Below are 22,586 nucleotides of genomic sequence, written 5' to 3'. Positions count from 1 at the left end.
CTCCCAATATCCCATCTAACCCTTCCCTCTGGCAGTGGGGAGCCATTCCCCCTTGTCCTGTCCCTACAGGCCCCTGTCCAAAGCCTTTTTCCATCTTCCTTGTCAGCTCCTTCAGGCACTGCAAGGCCACAATTTGGTCACCCCAGAGCTCCTCTCCAGGAGAAGGAGAGGAGAACAAGCCCAGCTGTGCCAGCCTTTCCTCCCAGCAGAGCTGCTCCATCCCTCTGCTCACCCTGGTGCCTCCTCTGGACTCTCTCAGCAGCTCCAGGCCCTTCCTGTGCTGGGCCCCAGGGCTGGGGCAGCTCTGCAGGTGGGGTCTCACCTGAGCAGGGCAGAGGGGCACAATCCCAACCCCTTTCCTGCTGCCCACCCTGGGATCAGCCCAGGATAAACTAACTGCTGCTTCTCAAAATCCAACACTGAAAAAGGAGCTGTGAAGAGTCCTGGGCTTATTTTGAAGTCCAGAGGGTGCATGAAACACCCTCTGGCTCTGCACCACTTGAGCAGTAACTTTCTGGAGAAGGAATGCATCAAAGCCACAGGAAAAGCAGGATTACCTGGCTGCCACCACTATGGTTTTCTGTGCAGAATAGATTGTGAAGCAGTGTGGGACAGACCATTCATTCTCACTCTCCTCCACCTGCAGGAAAAGAAAAGATTTTTCTCATCAGTGCTCAGTCACCAATAAACACTAAAACTGTCCTGTGCTGGCTGGGACTGGAGTCAAACAGGATTCCAGCCTGGCTGCAGGAGTGCAGAACAGCAACTCTCTGATGAATACCAGCTACTTTCAAGTCTATTTTGGCTCTCTATGGAAATCTATGGTGTGTTTCTACTGCAGGGGCACAGCAGCACTTCCAGCAGGGCAGGGAAAGGAAGGGTTGGAGCAGATTTGGCTCATTACTCACCGGGGGGTCAAGCACTATCAGCTGCAAACCAAAGACAGAAAGAACAATCCTGTTAGAAAAGGTGTGGGGAGGCAGGAGCATTGATTACATGCCCAGGTGTGTGCAGGGGGACAAAACACCAGAGTAAATAAATCCCTATTTCCAGATCAGCCTCTCACAGCAGTGTGAAAATGAATGGGCAAAAGAGTGTGCTCCAGCTGTTTGGCTAATGTGGAAGGAACAGACTGATCACCTGCAGATAAAGAAAGCTCTGTTTGACACATATCAAGGTCCAATTGCTGCTGAGACCTGCCTTGGAGCAGTTTGTGGCTTTGGTCCTCGTGTCCTGAAGGATTTCCTCAGCCTGCCTTAGGCAAAGCCATTTCCTTAACCCTGTGGTGCAACATGGAACCACTTACCAACATGCCATGCAGAGAGAGGTGTCCGTGGATTTTGAACTGATTTGTCCCTGTGACCCCTTTGCTTGTGTACAGTAACATATCTGAGAACTGGAAAGGCAGGAAGAGAACAATCAGTGCTCTGAAAGCAGCAGGCAGGGCCAAGGACATCTCCTTGAAAATCTTTTTTGACATCTCCTTGAAAATCTGTTGTTTAAAGGCCACTGTAGATGCATGAAAAATGCCATTTCTCAGCCAGTTTGGCCAACTACCCTTCCAACCTCTCTTTTGTTTACTCATAAAAGAGGAAATTAATTTTTTTAATTCTGTCAAAACTCTGTGCCATTAAGGAACCAAGTTGACCAGAGAGTAGTACCACAACCACACCCTCTAAAAACATTGCTTAGAGTGAGTTTTCAGTCTCAGGTGCTGATTTTAAGCACAAGTACATAAAAACACACTTCCCCAACAACTTTATCTTGAAGACTTTGGGTTTATAAAAGTCAGGAGCAACACTCACCAGAAAGAACATCCTCTGCTGTAAGCCCTTCTTAGTGAGCTTGTACAAGCAACCTTCCCGGATAAACTCCTGCAGTGGAAAAGGAAAAGTTAAACCATATTTGATCTTTCCTGACTTGAGGGAATTTTATTTTCATCCCAGAGTACACAGCTGTTGGTTGATGCCCAGCAATGACCACTAACAGATTTCTTGGAGTCAATGACACCTTCCTTCCTTTTTTGTGACATGAATCAGCTCCTTGCTGCAGCCAGCATTTAAATCAGTGAAGGAAGAGAGGGGAAAGGAGCAGAATTCCTGTTGGACACCAGCAGTTCACCTATCACACTTACATCCCACTGCAGTGACTGCCAGAGCATCCCCAAAGCCCATGCAATGCTCCTGTATTTATATCAAAAACAAACAAAAACCCAGGCAGGAACTGCACAAACTCCTGTAATACAGAGGCACCCACACCAGTTCAGCCCAGTGCTGTGCTCTCACCACCCCTGTGCTCTCTGAGTTTGCACCAGGCAGACACAAGCAGAGCTGGGAGTGCATTTCCAGTAGGACACACCCCAGCACACTCAGTATCTGTACTGGGAACACAAAACTGAGCCAGAGTTTAAGCAGAATCTTCCTGATCTATTCCTCAGAATATCAGCAAGGTGATGATCCCATCATCCATGGCATTCACTAAGGGACAGTTACATGAAGTTACACAGACCAGAGGGGCAGTGATGGCAAATCCACTCTTCAAAGACACTTCCTTGGAGATAAAACCAGCAAAGGCTCTAAAAACTAAGCAGAGGCACTTACCCTGCCAGGTGCTGTGAGATTGTCTACCCCAATCAGGTCATGCTGCAGCTCTGTAAGCTTTTGGAAGTTTTCCAGGCGGATGAGGCTGTGCTGCAGCTGTGAGGTCATTTCTGTGACTTCCTTCAGGGCATCTGTGTGGAGAACAGGACCAATGGGACCAGAGCAGAGCAACCCAGGCCACCCATTTCACCCCTGGGAAACTGAATCTGAAATTAAGATCTGAAATTTACAGCCAATTCTGGAACAGAATGGTTCATATGGAAGGGACCTACAATGACCACCCAGTCCAAATGCCAATTTAAGTGTATTTTAGAGAAGAGTAAAAAGAGCAAGCAACTTCACAGCATTTCCTATGCTTCTGCAGATCATTGTGTATCTGAGATTTTGCTTAAACAAAAAATATTCACTATGTAGCTGAAAGTAAATGAAAAAATCAAACCAAACTATTTCTGCCAAAGATTACTTTGTCATGAATGGACTTTACTACACACACTTCTGATGCTGCAAAACAAGCATTTTTTGGTCACATTTTTACATTTAAATGACAAAAAGGTTGTAAAAAAACCTCCTCTTTCTTTCCCTGCTAGGAGACAAGAAAAGGACTAATTTTCCAGCTTTGGGATCCATCATGAGAAAACAACTTCCTGGAATGCCAGGAAAAGGAGGCACTTACATTGAATTTGTGGACATAACTGAAAATAAGTGAACCAAGTGTTCAGGGCCAGGCTGGACGGGGCTCTGAGCATCCTGATCTAGCAAAATTATCCCTGTCCATAGTGGAAGGGGAATGAGCTGACTTTAAAGCTCCCTTTCAACCCAAACCATTCTGAGATTCTATGAGTGTGTAATTCTTGTGTTCCCAGGGCACAGGCTGGGTTTAGGGCGTCCATGGGGAGGGTGCTGCCAGCAGGACAGGGCTGGGCTGTAGAAAACAGGGGAGTGGGATGGACAGAGAGCAGAGATCTCTGCAGCCAGGTCAGGAACTTGGGGTTCATTGCAAAGGGCCTGGGTGCAGGGCCCTGCTGGGAGCTGCCAGGCACAGCTCAGAGCAGGCCCAGAGAGGAGAGGGGAGAGAGGATGAGAGGGAAAGAGAGCAAAAGGGTAAGAGCATAAAAGGGTAAGAGAGTGAGGTTCCCATTACAATACAATAAATCATCTTCTGTGTTGAATATTCTGATTCTCACTAACCAATCTAGCACAAGATACAAATCCTATAGCATTTACATACAGCCTATAAGAATCATTACATTACCATACTGTGCTACATTTTAAACCCTACAAACTCCTCTTTGGGCCCCTTCTGCCAAGCTGGCAGGGTCTGCTCTGACCCCTGGAGCTGTCTGCAAGCAGAGGGTGTTGTTCCATCAAAAGGGGATCACCTTCAGCCAGCCACACCATTGTTTTCCCATTGTTCAGTAACTGAGGGATCTCAAAGCTTGCTTTCATTTCAATCTCACTTACAGTTTCCATATTCTCAAAATCTTTTGCCAGCCAATCATATTTGTAAGGCTCTCCTGTTTCACCTTGCCCACACTGGGCGCTCACTCACTGCGGCAGTCGGCGAAGTCCCGGTGCTCTGCTGTGTAGTGCTTGCACAGCCTCCCCAGGATCAGCTTGTAGTGCATCAGTCTCTGGATGGGTTTGAGCAGAAAGGTGTTGAGGGGCAGGTAGCAAACCTTCTGCAGCTCAAACTCCTTATAAACCATCTCCAGCTTCTTGAGGCGTTTGGTTGCTTTCTCCAGTTCCGTCAGGACCTCGTCGTGTTTCTGCAGGTAACCGGTGAACTCCTGTGGAAATGGACAAAAAGTGACTTGGATCAAAGGAAAACAGCCTTTCATCATTAAAGGAAGTGGCAGGCAGCTCCCAGTCAAGGTCAAAATAGGTGTTTGTATGGCATTGTGCCCCTGCCTGCTGGGAATACCAAATGCTGGTGGAAATAGCAGTCCCACACTCCTGCACTCCCATTCAAGCCACTGGTTTTAATTAAATAATTACTCCACTACTGCAGCACTAATGTAACTGTCCCACATAGGCACTCTGCTGCACCAAATAAAGCTGATTTCATTTCAGAAGAAATTATTCTGCCTTGTGAATCAAGGTCTCAATAGGGGAGCTAAATAAATAATTTTTCTTTGTTTTCTGCTCAATAACCAACAAACACCTTTTCTCAAGGTAAATGTAGGTGGCTAAATAAGCAGCAGTGATACAAAACCTTCCTGCAATTATTTTACCATGCTTTTTTTAAAATTGTTTCTCAACAGTAACTGTTTGCAAGTTATTCAAGATTGACTGAAAAAGAAAAGGTTTAGATGAGATATTGGAAAGAAATTCTTCCCTGTGAGGGTGGTGTCAGATACTAGAATCTGATAGTTCATGGCTAAAACTTTGTTAGGAGCCTTTTTCCTGTTGTGTAAAGAAGCTACAGTCACAGAAGCCCAGCCCTCCCTGAAGATGCCTGACTGGAACTTTGGACTGAGAGTTAAGATGCCTTGATAAGATAAAGGGAACACTATTATTCAATAATCATGGGCCTAGGGAAAATAAACAAGGAAGAGGGAAAAAAATGCATGCTCAAGAAAGCCAAACCCAGCAGAAAATCATTCCAGTCTGGTTTGGGTGGGGGAGGCCATAGCCCAAGAGGCCAGGTTTGCACAGAAGCCCCAGATAAAGGGGAGAAGAGGAGAGTTTTGGGTGCTTAGCAAAAGCTCTGGTCAGAGGCAGTGAACCCCCATCTTCCCCCAGACCAACTGGATCAGTTGTAAAACCCCCAACCCCAGGATGGCCACATCCATGGGACATGCACGGGGGAGGCAGCTGAGGGGGGGTCATAATCCATCAAAGACCCCCCCAAAGTGCTCCCCAGACTCATTCCTGTGGCCTTGCACCACAGGACTGCACGGGATTCAGTCTGCTGCAACAGACTGTGTAAGACTGGTCCCCCTCCAGGGGAGGTACCTGAGCATTCCACCTGGCCTGAGCACATTTTAATCCCTTGGATTCTATGTTTTGTGGGGGACCCTCACCACCAAGAAGACCAGCTGGACAGGATCATCAGGACACTGGTGGGATGCACAGAGTGGTGATATTTCCTTTAATCTGTCTCTGTCCCTGTCTTTCTGTTCCCCCTCCTCTTTTCTATTTCTTTCTCTTCCCTCTCTCTGTGATATTTACCATTAAATAAAGCCCATACTGTTGACTTTGGCATATGGTCTCATTTGCATTTCTAATTTTTTTTGCAGCTCTAATAATTTTAAGAACCAGACCATAACAGGTGGTGAGGCCCTGGCACAGGGTGCACAGAGAAGCTGTGGCTGCCCCTGGATCCCTGGAAGTGTCCCAGGCCAGGCTGGCCAGGGCTTGAAGCAGCCTGGGATAGGGGAAGGTGACCCTGCCTGTGGCAGGGGGTGGAATGAAATGGGCTTTAAGGCCACTTCTAACCCAAACCCTCCTGGGATTCTGTGATGAATGGAAATATTAACCCTGAGCTCTGATCCTTGACAAAACAAAACAAAACAGAACATCTCAATAATCCCCAAATTCCAGGTCTTGCATCCTGTGTTACCTTGAGAGCGTGCATGTTCCTGAGCATGACATCCCCGATGCGCTGGAAATCCCCCTTCACGTGGGCATTGCTTCTACCTTCCCTGGAACACACATGAGGAGCAAAGAAAAAGGCAACATGCATGGGGAATCAAGAAATTTCTGTTTTCTCCCTCCATCTTCCCTTGTAATTCACAAAAATCTTTAGGCATTTGATATTCTGATTTCAATGTTCAGATTGAAAACTTGGTATGTTAAATATGGATGCTGCACAAAACAGCAAACACAAAGACATGCTTAAAAAACTGAGAAAGGACTAGAAAGGAACTGGAGTGAAAGTCTATTTGAAAGCTTTATGTTTCATAAATGTCATGACAAGACCCCACCTGATTTTGTGAATTTATTTTTGTTCATACTTTGTTTATGTTGATCACCTCCTTTTGAAAGGGAGTTATATTGTAATATATAACATGGCAGGTCAGGAGAAAATAATATAAAGTTTAAAAGACTAAAAACATCATCAATGAAATAAACTGCATTGCAAGAACCAAACTCCCACCTTAATCACAAAAATGTTTCCTAGATTTTCACCTGGAGATTTCATTAAAGGTGGGGAAAAAACACCTGCATCATCTTTTTGATCTTGTGTTCCTTCTTTTTTCTAAGGCTTAATAAGCACTATCAGGTTATATCAACAATTGATGATCTTAAACGTGTTTTCCAAGCTAAATGATTCTGTGATTACAAAACCCTCAGTCTGGTGCACAAGTCATACAGCTACAGGATATTATATACAAAGCAAAGACTGGAAAATGGCCTTTGTGCAACAAGGCCTATACTTTTTTCATAGCTTTAATTTCATAAAAGATTTCTCCTTGCTTCTATTGATGCGGAAATACCAACTGCAGTGTGGTTTTGATGTGAGGATGTATAAAAAGGTCCCCCTGGTCACTTACCAGAGGGAGAGCCTCTGTTCAATCTCCTTCAGAAAGCCTCTGTGGAACTCATAGATGGGGTCTATGTTGGAGAAGAGCAGGGTCATCAGGCCCTCGGGCATGGCGTTCTCCTTGATCACAGCACTGCGGAACCACTGCCAGAAAGCCACAAAGTCTCATCAATGTCTCTGCTTCAGAAATTCATGGTTAGCATGAAAATTCCTGCTCCTGCAGTGATGGGGGAGGAGAGGGTATGCACAGGGAAAAAGCAGGAAGGAAGAAGTAATACTTAGGGAAGACGTAATTTGTGAAAAATGAAAAGATGGGATTTTTTTTTTCCTTGCCAAATATGAGGAAGATGAGGCCCATGGCTGGCTGTGGGCACAAGCTGGTTTCTGAATGCAATGATGGGATGGTTGGGGACAGCTGAGTGACAGTCAGTTACCCAGGGGCTGCCCCAGCTGCTGCCACTTCCACGCAGATAAAACTGCCCTCATAGGCCTGGAGCCTGTGCCAGTCACTCAGCTGAAGACATCTCGTTGAGGTCACATTCCACACCTTTAGTGCTTCTGGCAGGGATGGGGATATTACAAAAATCCTCTGAGATTTTCCCCCCTTCTTTTAGGAGAAGTGCTGGGAAGCCTGTAGGAGGAATTGGAGTGAGATGGTGCTCAATGAGCTCACAGAGAACACCTCCACTGAGGCCACGCAGCGTTGAGGGACTCAAGCTTTTCTTAAATGAAATTAAAACAACAGCTTATAGAAAGGCAACAGTCACAGTGCTCAGACAAGGAGCTCATGAACAAAAAAAGCTCTTTTAGAACCACATGAACTAGGAATTCATGCTGCCCTCCAAACTGGGACTCACTTGTCTATTCTGGGTGAAAGGAGGAGGAAGAAACAGAAGCAACAAAACAAGAAGAAACTCTTCAAACCCCCATGGGTTCGATGCCCTTTGCAACTGCCATCTGCTCACAGATCCAAAGGTACAAGGCTAAAAGCTTTTCAAGGCTAAAAGCTTCCCAAGGAAAACCACAGAGGACACAGCCAGGTTATAAGCAGAGCTGGCAGATATCACTGAAACAGAATGTTGTGCAGTTGCAACACAAAATCAGAGTTAGCCTGAAAACACAGATTACTAAAAATCATGTAATATGAACAAGGTAAGGGACTCCTGCAAAATGTTTTTAGGCTTTCCTTGTTCACAGTTTTCAGAGCAAAAGTTTGCCTAGGTCATCAGGATGGCACAGGATGCAGCTGCTGGAAGTCCAGGGAAGGTATCTGCTCCCCCACAAAAGGAGCTATGCAACAAGGAAGGGGACAGCTACTTGGCTCATGGTTTATGCTACATTACAAGAAGAAATTCCAAGTTTTTCCAACCTAACAACCACCAATCTGTCATAAAAAGGGAAAAGAAATAAAGTAAAAGGCACTTACCACTGTAATGACCTCCAGGTCCTTTAAATAGGTGCGTTCTGTGGCGAGGATCTCCTTTGCTATGAAGTAGGCCTTGTCAGTGGGGCAGCGCTGGAAGGACACACAGACACCAGTGAGTACTGCAACACAAACCTCCATTTCCTCCTGGGCATCAGCTCCAACCTCACATCCACTTCCCTTTGCTGTGTGCAAATGGAGCAGCTCATTACTAACAGGACATCTCTTTGTTCAGTATCATACTCCCAAATGCTGACTTTACTATAAAATATTCTTTCTATTGTTAGAGTATTAAAAATAATGCCAATTATCTGTCAACTATCTTAGAATCATAGATGGTTGAGGTTAGATGGGACCTTCAAGCTTGTATCATTCCAGCCCCCTGCCATGGGCAGGGACACCTTCCACTACACCAGGGTGCTCCAAGCCCTGTCCAACCTGGCCTTGGACATTTCCATTACAGGAACTTCCATCTCAAATCAAGGGAGTACTTTACAAAAATATGGAAACACTTAATCTAAGATACCAAGATTTTAAACACTTCCCTAACCACCAAACACAGCCCAACAGATTTGCAAGCAGTCCTTTTCCAAAACTGTTTATTTCCACTTACAGCTTTTACTCAAACTACTCCTTTGAAGACCACATTAATTAGCTAAAAAAAAAAGAAAATCAAACCACAGCAGTTGTTGGCTGCATGATTGCTCTGGGCTGCTCTTTAAAGAGAAGACAGAATGGATATGGAAAAACAAAGGAATGAAATGGTGGCAAGAGATGCTGTGCAGTTACAACACAAAATCAGAGTTAGCCTGAAAACATGTACTACTAAAAATCATGGAATATTAAGGAATTAGTCACTCTTTAAGGTAAGGGACTGCTTTGACTCCTTAGCTCACTATGCTGTGCTGTTCTGTGCCAAATGCCACTGAGTTATGTCAAAACTTGGTCTCCTCCACCTCTGCCCCTCCTGAGGGAAACACTGCTTTGAAAATTCTTTCTTCTGTTTCCTTGTATGTTCTGAGCTAATAAAAAATTCTCTTTATAGAGTCACTTTGAGATGCCTCCAGTGCTGTCAGCACTGAGTGTTTCCCAATCCTCCAGCTCAGTGTTACCCATGGAGGAGACATTCTCCTGCTTGCTCAGTAACCTCTGCATTCAGTCCACAGAATCCCTAGAGGAGTGTCTCCTCAAATAATTAATTTTTAGACACTGTCTAGTCTCTTTTCAGGTTATTTTGTTCTAGTTATTGTAGTTCTACATGTCAGCCCCCTCCCTGGAGGAAGCAGAGGATATAATCCTACTCACCCTACAACCATTCCCATCAATCTACCTGTCTCATGCTGTCAGGCAAAGTCCTACCTAATCCTGGATTTTTTCCCTGGCCTATTTACCTGACTGCAGCCTCATTTGCTGTGGAAGCTCAGTGGGCATCCTCCATAAGCAGCCTCTTCCCAAAGGAAACATCATCATTTTCCCGGCCTCCCTGGCCTAAGGTGGCACAGTTTCACCATCTCACTTCTCAGCCTCAGTTCCTTACAGACAGGAGAGTTTCTGCTGTCAGGGATGTTTTCACACAGCTCTGGGTACATCCCCTTCTGGACTATGTACAGGATCTTACTGCACTTCTTTCAAATCTTACAGAGCCTGCAGGTGTGTGAAATGGGAGCATGACTTCTACACAGGCAGGCAGTGATGGGGAACTTCTTTAAAAACTAAAACCACACCATGGTCATAACCTGTCACTTCTCATAGCCTGCATGGATCATGTTTTTCTCCTCCTCTGAACACTTCTGCAGGTTTCTGCTTCATTCTCCAGCTGACTCTGTGCTCACCTGGGGCACAAGAGGGCTTTTATTTTTCCCAGGCACCTTCTCTTCCTTTCTCCCCCTGCAGCACATCAGCCCTTTCTGTTTATTCTCAGAAGTTCCTGCTCTTTCCAAATTGCTCCCTGGTGGAATTCAGTGCCCTTAACTTGCTTTTCTTTCAGTTTTGCAGGAGTCCTAAGTGCATCCCTTGTGCTGAGTGCTGGCAGCAGCTGCTGGGCAGACCCTGCACCAGAGGAGTGGAAAGGCAGTCACAGTGCACAGGGCCCTGCCAAACACCTTCACCACTGCTCAGGCTCTGCAAGGGGAAAGAAAATCAGCTCATGCCTCAAAAGCCAAACACAAGAGCTCTCTGAGGTGGCAGTCTCCTTCTGGAGTCCAAAGAAAATGTTTCTACAACCACAGCAGGCATCTAGGCAAAGATCCTTACTTGGAAAAACTGATGTTTCACCATATAATATACAAACAATCCCACCTGGAAACCTTCAGCACTCACCAGATACAGCAACCCCAGCTTGTGGGGAGGGAAGAGCTCTACTCTGGACTTGCAATGGCCAAAAATGTTTAACTTTTCACTTCAAACATCAGGCTTCAGAAATGTTAAAAATAACTCTGAGTGGGGGAACTCTCCCAAAAAGCCCAGTTTCAATGTCCCTTTTTAAGTGGGTTGCTACAACCAACCTCCTTTAGAAAAGGAACAGGGAGAAATCTACCAGTGAGATGAAAGAAAAGCACAGTGATTTAAAAAGAAAAAAAAAAAAAACCCTCATCTTTCTCAAGGTATCAGTACTGGACCAGCAGCACCATGGCAGCAAAGAGCATTCAGCACACATTGTGAGGGCTGGAGAGTTTGCAGAACCTGCCCTGATTAACCAGGTAGAATACAACAGTATCACCTTCAAATCAGAGCTCTGGTCAGTGAGATATTGCAAGATTACATTTTTTTTGTACAACAAAGCCGTAAAGCTCCTGTGAAAGGTAACCAATTTCACACTGGTTCCCTCTTGTGTCTGTTTCACTTACAACAATGTCTCTGAATAGATATCAAAGCCTTGGAATATTCAGGAGTTGATCAAGCTTAAGATCAATACAATAAAAAGAAGTTCCCTTCTAAGTTTCAGCCTGAAGGAGAACACAAGCTGCCAAAACACCAGACCTTGCAGAATGTGGCAGAAATGGTTGGGCTTCACATTTAAGGCAGCTAACACAGTCTCTGCTCATTATTTCCAAGCTATAAGGATAAATGAGAGGAGTTATTTTTAAAATAACTATGGAAACTAACAGTAGAGTGATCAGCCAAAGCTATAAACTCCACCTCAGAAAGTCTAAATGAGACAGGGAAGCTGCCAGTGGAGTGGGTTGTGTGCAGCTCAGCTCCCACTTAACTGGTTAAACTTTCCTCTCTCTGGCAAGCACTACTCACACCACGTCCACACCATGGGTGTTTCTCAACAGCATCACAAAACTGCCTGGAGCTGCCCAAGAATGTGGTAAAGACACCAAAGAGCAGGGCCTGTGGCCTTCTTGCCTGAGGATTCTGACAGAGGTAAGACAACCAGAACACTGGATGGGGCAAGCAGAAGAGCAGAAGCAAAGACCACACAAGGTGGTTTCTTCTTTGTGGCTGTGTGGAAAACTGCAGATGCCAGTGTGGCCACAGACTCCACATGGAACTGAGTTTGGACAGTGGAGCCTTCCTTGCACTCTAATGGAAGGTCCTGGATCCTTCTCAAGCACCAGAGCCAACAAACCTCTCTGCAAGCAAGGCAAGGAGAGCAGAGAGCCTTCCAGAAAAATGGTCATGGAACTCTACTGTGGACTTCTTTATCCTTCTGGAAGAAATGCAGCAAATCCTGAGCTCCACATGGGGGTGAGGAAAACCCCACATCATGTGGGGGAGTCCCTGGTTAAAGCAACCAGTGCTCAGTAGTAGGCAGAAAGAAAACAGCCCAGGCATGGAGCAGCACCCAGACATAAGCACATGTTTTTAGGTCTTGAAGACCTAAAGCTGTTCCTGGTTTGAGACTCACTCCACCTGCAAAAGTCAGGAGCATTTTTGTCCCCCTCTTTCCAGAAAGTGAGCCTCAAGCTTCTGCAAGGCCAGAGCACTGTGTACCCCTCTCCAGACACAAGGGTGAGCCATGGAGAGGACAACTTCAACAACACAGCCAGCTCTGCTGAGCAAGCCCACGATGAAACGGATGTGAGAGAATTCACACTGAGCTCAGGTCCTCCACAGCTCAAAGGGAACACCACAGGACCCCTCTAAAGGTCAGAAAGCATGACCTGGAGGAACAATGTATGGGGAGATGGAGCAATGAGACTGTGACAAGATTGCATGGCAAGGAAGGAACTCAGGAAACAAACTCCTTATACATTAACAAATAAGGATCTCTGAGGATCACTGAGTCCAGCTCCCTACTCCTTGCAGATCCACCTGAAAATAAACCATATGAATGGAAGCATCAGCCAGATATTCCTTGATCTTTGTTAGGCTTGGTGTTGTGATCACTTCCCTGGGGAACCTGCTCCAGGGATCAGCCTTGGGGTGAAGAACCTTAGAACCACTTTCCCCTGATATCCAACCTGAACTCGTTCCCTTGGGTATAAAAGGTGGATCTTGAACACAGCTCCTTGACACACTGCTCCTGCTAAACCAGAGGGAGGTGCTCCCAGTGGCCATGCCAAGAAGACACAAGATGCCAGGAGGGCAGAGGGGACTCCTGCCACAACAGCACAACACATCCAACCAACCTTCAGCACTGCCCCAGCCACCACAGAATAAAACACAATCAGCATTCAGCAAGCAAGCACAGCTCTTCACTGGCACCTGCAGTGCCCAGCACAGCTCCCACATGGCACCATCACTGCCCAGCTCTGTGCTCTTACCTTCCTTTTCATTTCATCATCCTCTTCTATCCTGGCCCCACCAGCATCGCTGAGCACAGGGCTGAGCAGAGGGGACGAGCCCTGGGTGGCTGCAGTCACCTGAAAGCCTGGGCTCAAACCCAGGGGACTCTTCAGCACAAGGGAGGACAGCTGGCCATGGTCCACAGGGAGGCCTGGGTGGGAAAACAACAAGAAAATGGAGTGGAAAAGGAGAGAAAATTATATTAAAGATAGTGCAAATAAGGTGATTATCCACTGTTACAGCAAACCAGCATTGCAATCTCATATTATTTTTAAAAAGGTAAAAAAGCAAAAAGGCATATAAATCCAAAGACTTCAGTGTGTATCTTAAAGTAAAGGGAGTGTTCCCTGCATCCCAGACGTTATAGGGCAGTGCAGTAAGGACAGACACAGTGACAAGCACAGTAAAGGGAAGGATAAATTGCTTATTGTCACAGAGTAGCAGCACAGTTCACAACACAGGGTTATACTGCAGCAAATGGAATACAGCTTTTAATTTTTGCTTTTTAATATAAGAGTTGCTGTTCAACGCAGGGAAAAGCTAGGATGAATTATTCCATGACTTGCCACTCCAGAACACAAAGTATGTTAGAAATACATTCAGAAATTAGGGCATCTCCAAAACTGATCCCAAGGGAAAGGAAAGCCTATTGCTATGCAATGAGAGAGCATGGAAAAAAATTCATTCCTGGCTTTTTAAAGTATACAAACAGAATAATCACAAGGAAAACAATTTTGTAGCACTGAGTATTAACTGGATGGACACAATCCACAGCTAAACGTTAGAAGCAACAGGTACCACTTTGCTTTAGGTTATTGAACTTTTTTTTTTTAATTATTATTACTATTTTGTGGACCCTTTAGAGATTTCTGACACATCACAGTGAATTTAAGCCTCCTCTTTTCAGCACATAGATCCCCCCCCTTGGGGGTGAAAACGACCATTCAAGATCAGCTTTTTTGGACCAAAGGAAGGTGACAGACACACTACACCCACAGAATTCCTCCTAAATCTCACATACTATTTTTCTGATCTTCTCTGTGATACACAAATGAGTTTTCTCAGATCAGGTAACCAAACAGGTATCAGCACTTAAACCAGGAAAACTGAAACAGCCTCCCAAGCCTCCCCAGCAGGATCTGTTGTGTCACGAGTGCTGAACCACCCACCCAAAGACAAACGGGGAAATCAACAGCCAACCCCAAACTGCCAAATCATCATTCCCCAAACTGCTTAGAAATCATCACAAAATCTTAAAATGTTTAAAAATCAGCCCTCACAGGTATCCAGTATCCCCTCACACGGTCATGGGTGCTGCAGGAGGAGCTGGGAGCTTTCGATTCCCAGCTGCTCAGGCTTGGAGAGCACACCCAGGGCGAGGCAGCCCCAGCCTGTGACTGCACATGGACAAAGGCAGGAAGCTAAACAGAGCTGCACTCGGTCACCTGGAAGAGATTCAGATCATCCAGGCTGCTGAGTTAACTATTTGTACACTAGTCCAGCACCACTTCTGGAGGAGATTTTTGCTTCTCCCTAAGCGTTTTGTCCATTCACCCCAGGAAAGCAACATTTGTTTCACCTATCCAGGCACAGGATTCAAGTTTGCTTTTACATGCCAGGAATGCTGAAAAAACCAGCTTCCAAACAAATGAGTTTGCAGGGGTGAGGAGCTTCTTTAAGTTCCTGGAATTTAACATGAAGTAGCAACAAATTCCAGAATCTGTAACTTGAACTGCTTCCAGACAGCCTGAAAGCTCAGACACAGAGGGAACAAATGGGATATAACTTGTTATAAACCACCCTGCTTTTTAACTCAGGTTCTTCTACCTTTTATCTCCTCCAACAGAAGATGGCCAGGAAATTAACTGCAAACATTGAATCTGAAAGCAAGAGCTCCCAAAGCCAGAGTGCCTGATGGAAATGAGGCACTTTCACAGAATCTTAGAATGGTTTGAGTGGGAAGAGACCTTAAAGCTCACCCAGTCCCACCCCTGCCATGGGCAGGGACTCCTTCCACTGTCCCAGGTTGCTCCAAGCTCTGTCCAACCTGGCCTTGGACACTGCCAGGAATGGGGCAGCCACAGCTGCTCTGGGCAACTCTGCCAGGGCCTCTTCACCCTCACAAGGAAGAATTTACTCCATCTAAAACGTCCCTGCTTCAACTTAAGGCCATTCCCTCCTGTTCTGTCACTTCCCCTTTTTTTATTTTCCCCGGAAGAGGCTATAAGAAGTCACAGAGCAGCTCAAGTCAGCTTTTTGGCTAACAGTTCTTTAATTAAATATTTGATTTGAGCTCAGTGTGATGGCAGATGATATTACAGGTGAGGACTGAAATTTTCATTCTCATAGCCCAAGTCTTCTCCACCAGAGCAGCACAAGAGGACTCCAGGCAAGCAGGTAGGAGGCACAGCAATTCCTCATTCTCACAGAGAAGGATGGTAAAGGGAGAAGCCATTTCAACTGCTGCTCAATGTAGAAAACTCCTAATTAGGTGGAAATATTGATGTGAAGATCAAAACATGTGAATGATTCCCTCTGACATCAAACCTTGGTGCTCTGAGGTCTTCCCTTCCCCACAGGCAGCATCCTCCAGTTTCATTAAAAGGGATTACTCTTTCAGAGGAATGTTTCTGTGTTTCAATGTTCTGCATCAAGTGGAAATTTGTTCTCTACAAGTCACACAAACATCCCAGATTGTTGTCTGTAAATGCTGGGAGCCCAGCCCTCCATGCATTGATGTGGGAATTCAGAGTTGTAGCCCACTCAGTCAGACATGGCTGCATCCTGTACACAACAAATTTCTGCCTCTGCATCACACTTAAGGCAACATCCAAAAATGCATCAGCTCAGTGTAATATTCCACATACTCAAAGATCTTCAAGTATGCTCATACTTCTTAGTTACACAGCTAGAAATGTGCCCTTAAGCAAACAAGCCCACAGTTTCATAAAGCCCAGCATACACCTAATAGAAATTAAAAATAAAAACTAATCAGTAAAACATTAGAAAAGCTCTGTAGTATTCAAGAGCACAGCTACAGAATCTGGTGAGAATGCTGAGGATATCCTCCACAGCTACAGTGTAATGTTGGTCATGTAGAAGCAGGCTCCATTTGATTTTCACTGAGATAACAAGCAGAATAATAAGATAACAAACTTTTGGCATCACTTCTCAGTTATTTTTTCAGCAGGTATTTCCATTCTTCAATCTAAATTCAATTCCTACACAGAAAGCCAGATTTGAGAGTACAGGCTGGCCAAAAAATACAGGTTCTCTAAGCTTTATGCATGGATGCTTAAAATAATTCAAAGACAGACCACTAAAATAGTACCCCAATAATACTGAGCATTATGGGATGGACAAAAGCTATGTGAAAGTCAAATGTCAGCAACAGCTCCTTATCAAATGGAGTGACAGAGAACCTTTAGAGATGCAACTTTATTATTATATCATTGCTATTACTACAGCTCCAAAAGCAGAGATTGTTTTCAGGCTAAAGCCCTGCAGAGGCTGAGCAGAGGCCAATGGGAGCCTGCTCTGAGCCTCCCACCCCATGCCCTGCTGAACCCATCACATGCACAGACCAAATGATTATTTCTAGAGTGAAACACACAGTATTACTTCCAGAGTGAAGTCATTAACAAGCTGATGTACTACAAGTAAAATCCTGGATATTTTCCCTATCTTTCTTATTTCAAAACATCACAACTAGCAGATTTTCCCTCTGCAAACCTTCCCTTGAAAAAGGTGAGAAATAGTTGGGAGATAAGAGAAACTTGAAAATTATCAGAGCCTAAAGAACTGATGCAAGAGACTTCAAATTCAAATATCTCTCTTTTTATCTTTCAACAGGTACAGGTCATGTAAAACATTAAAGCAAATTTACAGCACTTGGCATGTGCCCAGTGCTGTGTACCTGTGAAGTCACATACCACAATCCTAAGGTTGGCCCTGGTTTTATGGTGATGCCCATAAAACAGCTGAAACAATCCCAAATAATCATCCTCCTTTTGCCACATTTCCACCTTGTAAAAGCCCTGTTTGCAGGGAAGAGGAATTACCTAAACACTGGCCACAGACACCTGAAGGAGAACCTGCCAGCTAGAAAACATGCAATCACCTTCATATGCTGTGTTTGCCAAAAAAAAAAAGGACAATCTTCCAATAAAAACAGATACAAGAGAGAGTTCAAGGGATATACCCAGTTTAAAAGAAAAGGTCTCCACAATAAATATCATTCCTACAAAGAAATCTGAGCTTCTAGTCCCATTTGTATTCCAAGCAAAAGATCTGCACAGAGCAGGAATTTGAAACCCACACACCAGTGTTTGCCTACTGTGCTCTATTTCCAATGAAGTGCTACAGGGGGAAGGAAAACTGTGTGGAGAAAGCTGAGAATAAAACTATAAGATGCCTTGGCTAGGAGAACAAATATTTATTCTATTTCAAAGGTAAGAGTAATGAAAATAAAGCTAAAAAGCCCATGTTGTCATTTATATCAAAGTTTTCCTTGTTTTATTGCATAAACAATTAAAATTATGAATTAGTACAAATCCGTAGGTTCATAATTGGCAATCTGAACAGACACAAAGATACTCAAAAACCCCAACATATAATTCAATAAACATTTCCCATATAAAAGATAAAGTTCAAGAGATCAATTAAAAAATTCCAGCTCTCTTTGTTTGAATGCAATCTTTTCCTGGCAAGAGTAGCACCTATGGAACTGGGGAGTCCCTCTAACCAAGGCACACGTGCCCCTGTTCGTACCAATAAACTGGAATGTTGGGATTCCAGCAACTGCAGAACATTCTTTGATTTTTCAAAATGTACAGGAAACCTTCCCACAGAGCAGGTTCAATTCATCATGTTCCAAATTTGAACTTCCAAACCTCCAGCTCAGCCACTGGAGTGATCCTATGGGAGCCCATGGGCAGGTAATTAATGAAGAGGATTTGATGATGTGTTTGGAACTGTAATGGGAACTGCAAGGTCTCCCCATCCTCAGACAGAGGATGTATATGTACAGCCATACATATACACACAGCCCTTGTGACAAGTGAGGTGGAAGAGTCCCTAAAAATGACAAGCAATGCCAGCTAAAGGACTGCATTGACCCCTGTGATTACACTCATTCAGTACTGAGTCATTATGGCTTAGAACATTTTTCAAAATGACAATAATGGGAATGACTTACCGACAGGTTTGCACCAAAAAAAGCATAAAATTATAACAACTTTTATTAGTATCTTCACAAAATCTTATCCCTACCAAGACTTGCAGCTAGACAAAATCTACCACCACCACCAAAAAAAAAAAAATCAAATAAAAACACCCAATATCAAACCATAACCAAGCCACCAAAAAAACCAAAATAAAAATCCCTTAAACAAAATCACCTATGACCACAATACAAATAAGCACAGGAAAGAGGAGATCAATACTTGGTATTATCCAGATTATTCAGGAACTCTGAAATTCACTGGAAATTAAAGTGAAAGTTGAGGGTAGATTGATATATCACCCTATTCCACCCTAAGATAACATATGGCAAGTCCTGGGAATATACAGTATGTATTACTTGACTAATGAATACTTGAAAATTACAAAGTCTACACACAATAGGTAACACAGGTTAGTAAACTTAACAAAGCTTAACCAGGTGGTGGATAGGTCAGAGAACATTCCATGACCCATGTTTTGTGCAAATTAAGTTTCATTAACTGCATAGATGATGATCAAAAATGCTCTGATGTAGTGCTTTACATTTAATAAATGTCTTTAAGCATCAGAAGGGTTAGGAGTACACACAGAGAAGTGCAGGTGGGGATTAAACTGCTCACTCACAACACCCATTTTGCTTTCTCTCAGGGTTCAGGTGAGCACTGCAGAGTTAAGCCTGGCAGCCTCACTGGGAAAAGCCACCAATATTGGCATGCATCCTACAGGTGCCTGTGTTTGCTAAAACAGAACAGAGAGATGTGGAGGGATGGAAAAGAGCCCTGGCCCAGTCCCTTTGCTGAGCTGCAAACAACTGCTGGGTGCACTGTGCAGAGCAGGGAACACAGCTGGACACCCCTGTGGTTCTCCTACTGGAAAAACACAGCACCAAAGGCTGTGCCCTGGCTAGAAATGCTCCCACCTGTGTGTGCCCAGCTCCCCACGGGGTGGGAGGCACAGAGCAAATGTGCAAGAACCTGCAGAGGCACAGACTGGGAGGGGTGGGGGCATGACCACAAAGTTTACACCCAGGTTTTATCTGCTCTACCACAGCTCCTCAAATGCTGCCTTTTTGCATGTGATACTTGGCAAAGATCTTCTCCATCTTGTCACTTTTCCTAAGTCATTTCCCCTGTTTTCAATGCTGCATGGTTCCCACAGCAGAGGTCACTGCAAGGCTCCAGACTCTCCCACTGCCAACTCACCACTCACCTTCATGAAAGGAAGGCTTGTGTTCTCAGGAAATAAACAGAAATCAGTACCAGGAACTAAGTTTTAGTATCAATACAGTAAGAAGAAAACAAAACAAACCCCAGGGAACAATGCTGGAAGTTAAGCAGCATCACCAGGACTCAGGACACAGCACACTCCCCTCATGCTACCCACAAGTGAATGAAAGGGACAGAGCAGGGACAGACCTTCCTTGTCCCACCTTCTCCTGCCACCTCAGGAGCCAGCCAGGGGAGGAGAGGACAGCTCCACTGCACTGAAATAACCCACACAGCTCCCTGGGAAGGTCTGAGCTGCTGCATTCCCTCAGGGCAGCTGGTTTTCTCTCCATCTCTACCAGAAAGTGAATCTGATGTCTCTGAAGGAAATGATGAAGAGCCTTTGCTCACAGCTTTCTTGCTATAATAAAAACACTACTTATGAACCAAATTTTCTGCTCTTTTGTGTCTGTCTGGGAAATCTTGAACAAAACAACACAGCTCAGCATGCAAAGATATCCTCAGAAGCCATATGGCTTTGGAAACCAAGGGAAGCACAGAAGGAAGCCTCGATGGCTTGCTCTATGCTATCAGTCAGCCAGAGCACAGATAGCACTAACAGGGGCACAGCAGCAGCTCTGAACTCTCATTCTGTATCTAAAACCTTCATCTAAACACATCTGTGCCAGGGTCAAAGGTCCCCTCACCTCCTCCTCACCTGTGGGTCCACACAACTTGCCCTAAGATAGAAGACTGGAATCCTAGTCACCAGCATTCCTTTGGAAGACAAAAGGGGCAATACACTAAGAATCTTATTGCTTTCTTAAAAAAAAATAGAAAATCCCTGAGAGTTAGAACTGCCAATAAAAGATCTGCACAGTTTAAAATAAAAGAAGAAAAACATTGAAGATGTCTTTTGAAACTAACTGTGGTGCAAGAAAGCAAACTGGCAAGCCTGTACATTGAAAATACAGGCAGCTTTTAACCAAGATCTTTTGAAAACTAAGAGAATTTAGTTGGATTTATTCCCTGTTCTGACACATTTAAAGGAATGCTTGTGACTGAGGCACAGGACAGGAAATAGAGGCAGCACAGTTGTATGTAATAGCTGAATCCTGATCCTCTTTTTAAAAGATCAAAGATATCAAGAGCCTTTCTCTACATCTTTATCTATATACCTGTCCCTGATGCCACCACCTGTTAAAGAGTCTGCAGACAGAATTGTGTCTCTTTGCTGATTTTCTTTCTCTTCCTTAGGTTACATAATGTAGTTCATTCTGGGAAGAAATCAGACAAATCACCTAAAAACTTAAAGGCACCAGCTCTCTACACCACTGCCCTGTTTCAAAATGTCCCACCACACCCCCATGACACCATCTCCACAGGCCTGAATAAAGTCCCACAAAGAGCCAGAACACACATTCAACAGGAAAGAAACAAAATGGAAGTAACATAGAGCCAAAAAAAGAGCACCTTGTAGTAGGTTACTGGAGATCTGAGCTAATATTTTGTTCTCAATGTGCTTTGTCTTTCTGGGCTGCTGGCAAAGGGGGCAGGTTTCTCATGGGACAACACACATTCCACTCAAACACAGGATAAAAGCAAGCACTGTGCAGAATAGTAATACCTTGGTAGAACTAACCTGGAAGAAATGGGTGACTAAAGGAGGTTTTACCTCCTCGAGTTCTGCCTCACGTTGAAAAGTATTCCATGGAAGTTTTGGTTATCAGAATTTTGAGAAATAATAGTATTTTTTAAATGCTTGAGTAAACAATGCAGGTCTTTAATGATATATCAAGACCATATTTAAACTGGTAGCAATAATATGGACCATAAAGTTATGTTTGTAACTAAGCTGCTTATTTTGGAGGCATCAGCTGTAATAGTGCTGCACCCTCCCTGCAAAGGACTGAAAAGTGGGCAGAAGGAACCCCAAAACCAAGTGGCTGAAGGAGATGATGCTTTCCACCACAAGATTTGGGTCAGGTGTTATGGATTTCCCATTCTTGCTTGCATATGGTCTAAAAAATGTCCTCACAAGCTGAAGCTCAGAATTTCACCTCCACAATCCACAACAGTTGGGAAGGACATTTCACAACTTCTGTTGTTTTGCCTCAATAAATGTTGCTAAATTAAATGTGACCAGTTAAGCAACAATTCAATTGTCTTTTCCATTACACTTCCTAACTTACAGCTCATGTCTCATGTAAAAGTCACCTGTCTAAAAGAATTTACAAAAGCCCTGAAGCTCTAACTGGTGTCTATAGTATTTACCTCTCCTAACAACTCAATTTCTCAGAAAAATTACAGTATTTTTCTGAATACAGTCCATATTTTAAAGAAAAAGTTAAAGCTAACACCAGGTTTACCATTAGCTGTCCTCCACAGACACAGGACACTTCTCTGAATTTCTTTGTGAGTATTTTTATGCAGAGTGATTAATAATAAGAAAGAAGGGAAATGTGATGGGGATTAAGTGCTTTTAAAGTCTCTGTATATCTCCAAACTGCTGCAAAACGTTTGCTGCTGGACTGCTGAAGACACCTGCAGGTCAGCAAATAAGCTTGTCTTCACAAGAAGTTTGGAAACTGCTATTTCCATTTGGTTGGATACACATTCCCTCTTCCAAAGGTAGGTAGAGTCTATTTGTTCTTCAAAGCATACCACAGATACGTTGCATAGGTTGGTATTTTAAAACTGCCCTTCAGAGATGATTTGAAGATTCTTCAGGGTTTTTTTGATGATGGAAACAAAAACAAACCCAAAATGAGGATCTTGCTACAGTGCAGGAAAACAGGCAATTTTTGGATGCAGCTGCTGGTTAACAAGCATGTGCAGAAGTGACTGTTTTATTTGGATTTTGGAGGAACAGTATACTATATGAGACTCTTACAGATATGTTTACAGCCGAAGAA

General features: G+C 44.1%; 1 protein-coding gene across 7 annotated transcripts in view; it reads right to left on the bottom strand.

Annotated features, from left to right (window-relative positions):
• The window catches only part of FARP2 (FERM, ARH/RhoGEF and pleckstrin domain protein 2), a 73,433-nt gene that overhangs the window by 10,089 nt on the left and 40,758 nt on the right, over positions 1–22,586 (bottom strand). For all 7 annotated transcript variants that reach the window (XR_011680751.1, XR_011680752.1, XM_071437233.1 and 4 more), the window contains exons 14-22: positions 13,222–13,394; positions 8,513–8,602; positions 7,097–7,230; positions 6,163–6,244; positions 4,150–4,387; positions 2,601–2,731; positions 1,806–1,874; positions 1,307–1,396; positions 558–640 (exon numbers count right to left, since the gene is read on the bottom strand). Coding sequence is in view for 5 of the 7 variants with exons in the window: in XM_071437233.1 (XP_071293334.1) it covers positions 558–640; positions 1,307–1,396; positions 1,806–1,874; positions 2,601–2,731; positions 4,150–4,387; positions 6,163–6,244; positions 7,097–7,230; positions 8,513–8,602; positions 13,222–13,394 (1,090 nt within the window). In the remaining 2 variants the exon portion in view is untranslated. The remainder of the gene's footprint in view (positions 1–557; positions 641–1,306; positions 1,397–1,805; positions 1,875–2,600; positions 2,732–4,149; positions 4,388–6,162; positions 6,245–7,096; positions 7,231–8,512; positions 8,603–13,221; positions 13,395–22,586) is intronic.

The sequence above is a fragment of the Agelaius tricolor genome, unplaced genomic scaffold (assembly GCF_023055355.1).
Source record: "Agelaius tricolor isolate 1412-34295 unplaced genomic scaffold, bAgeTri1.0.p SCAF_12, whole genome shotgun sequence".
Classification (NCBI taxonomy): domain Eukaryota; kingdom Metazoa; phylum Chordata; class Aves; order Passeriformes; family Icteridae; genus Agelaius; species Agelaius tricolor.
Note: the sequence above shows the minus strand (reverse complement) of the source record. Positions and strands in the feature narration are given on the sequence as shown.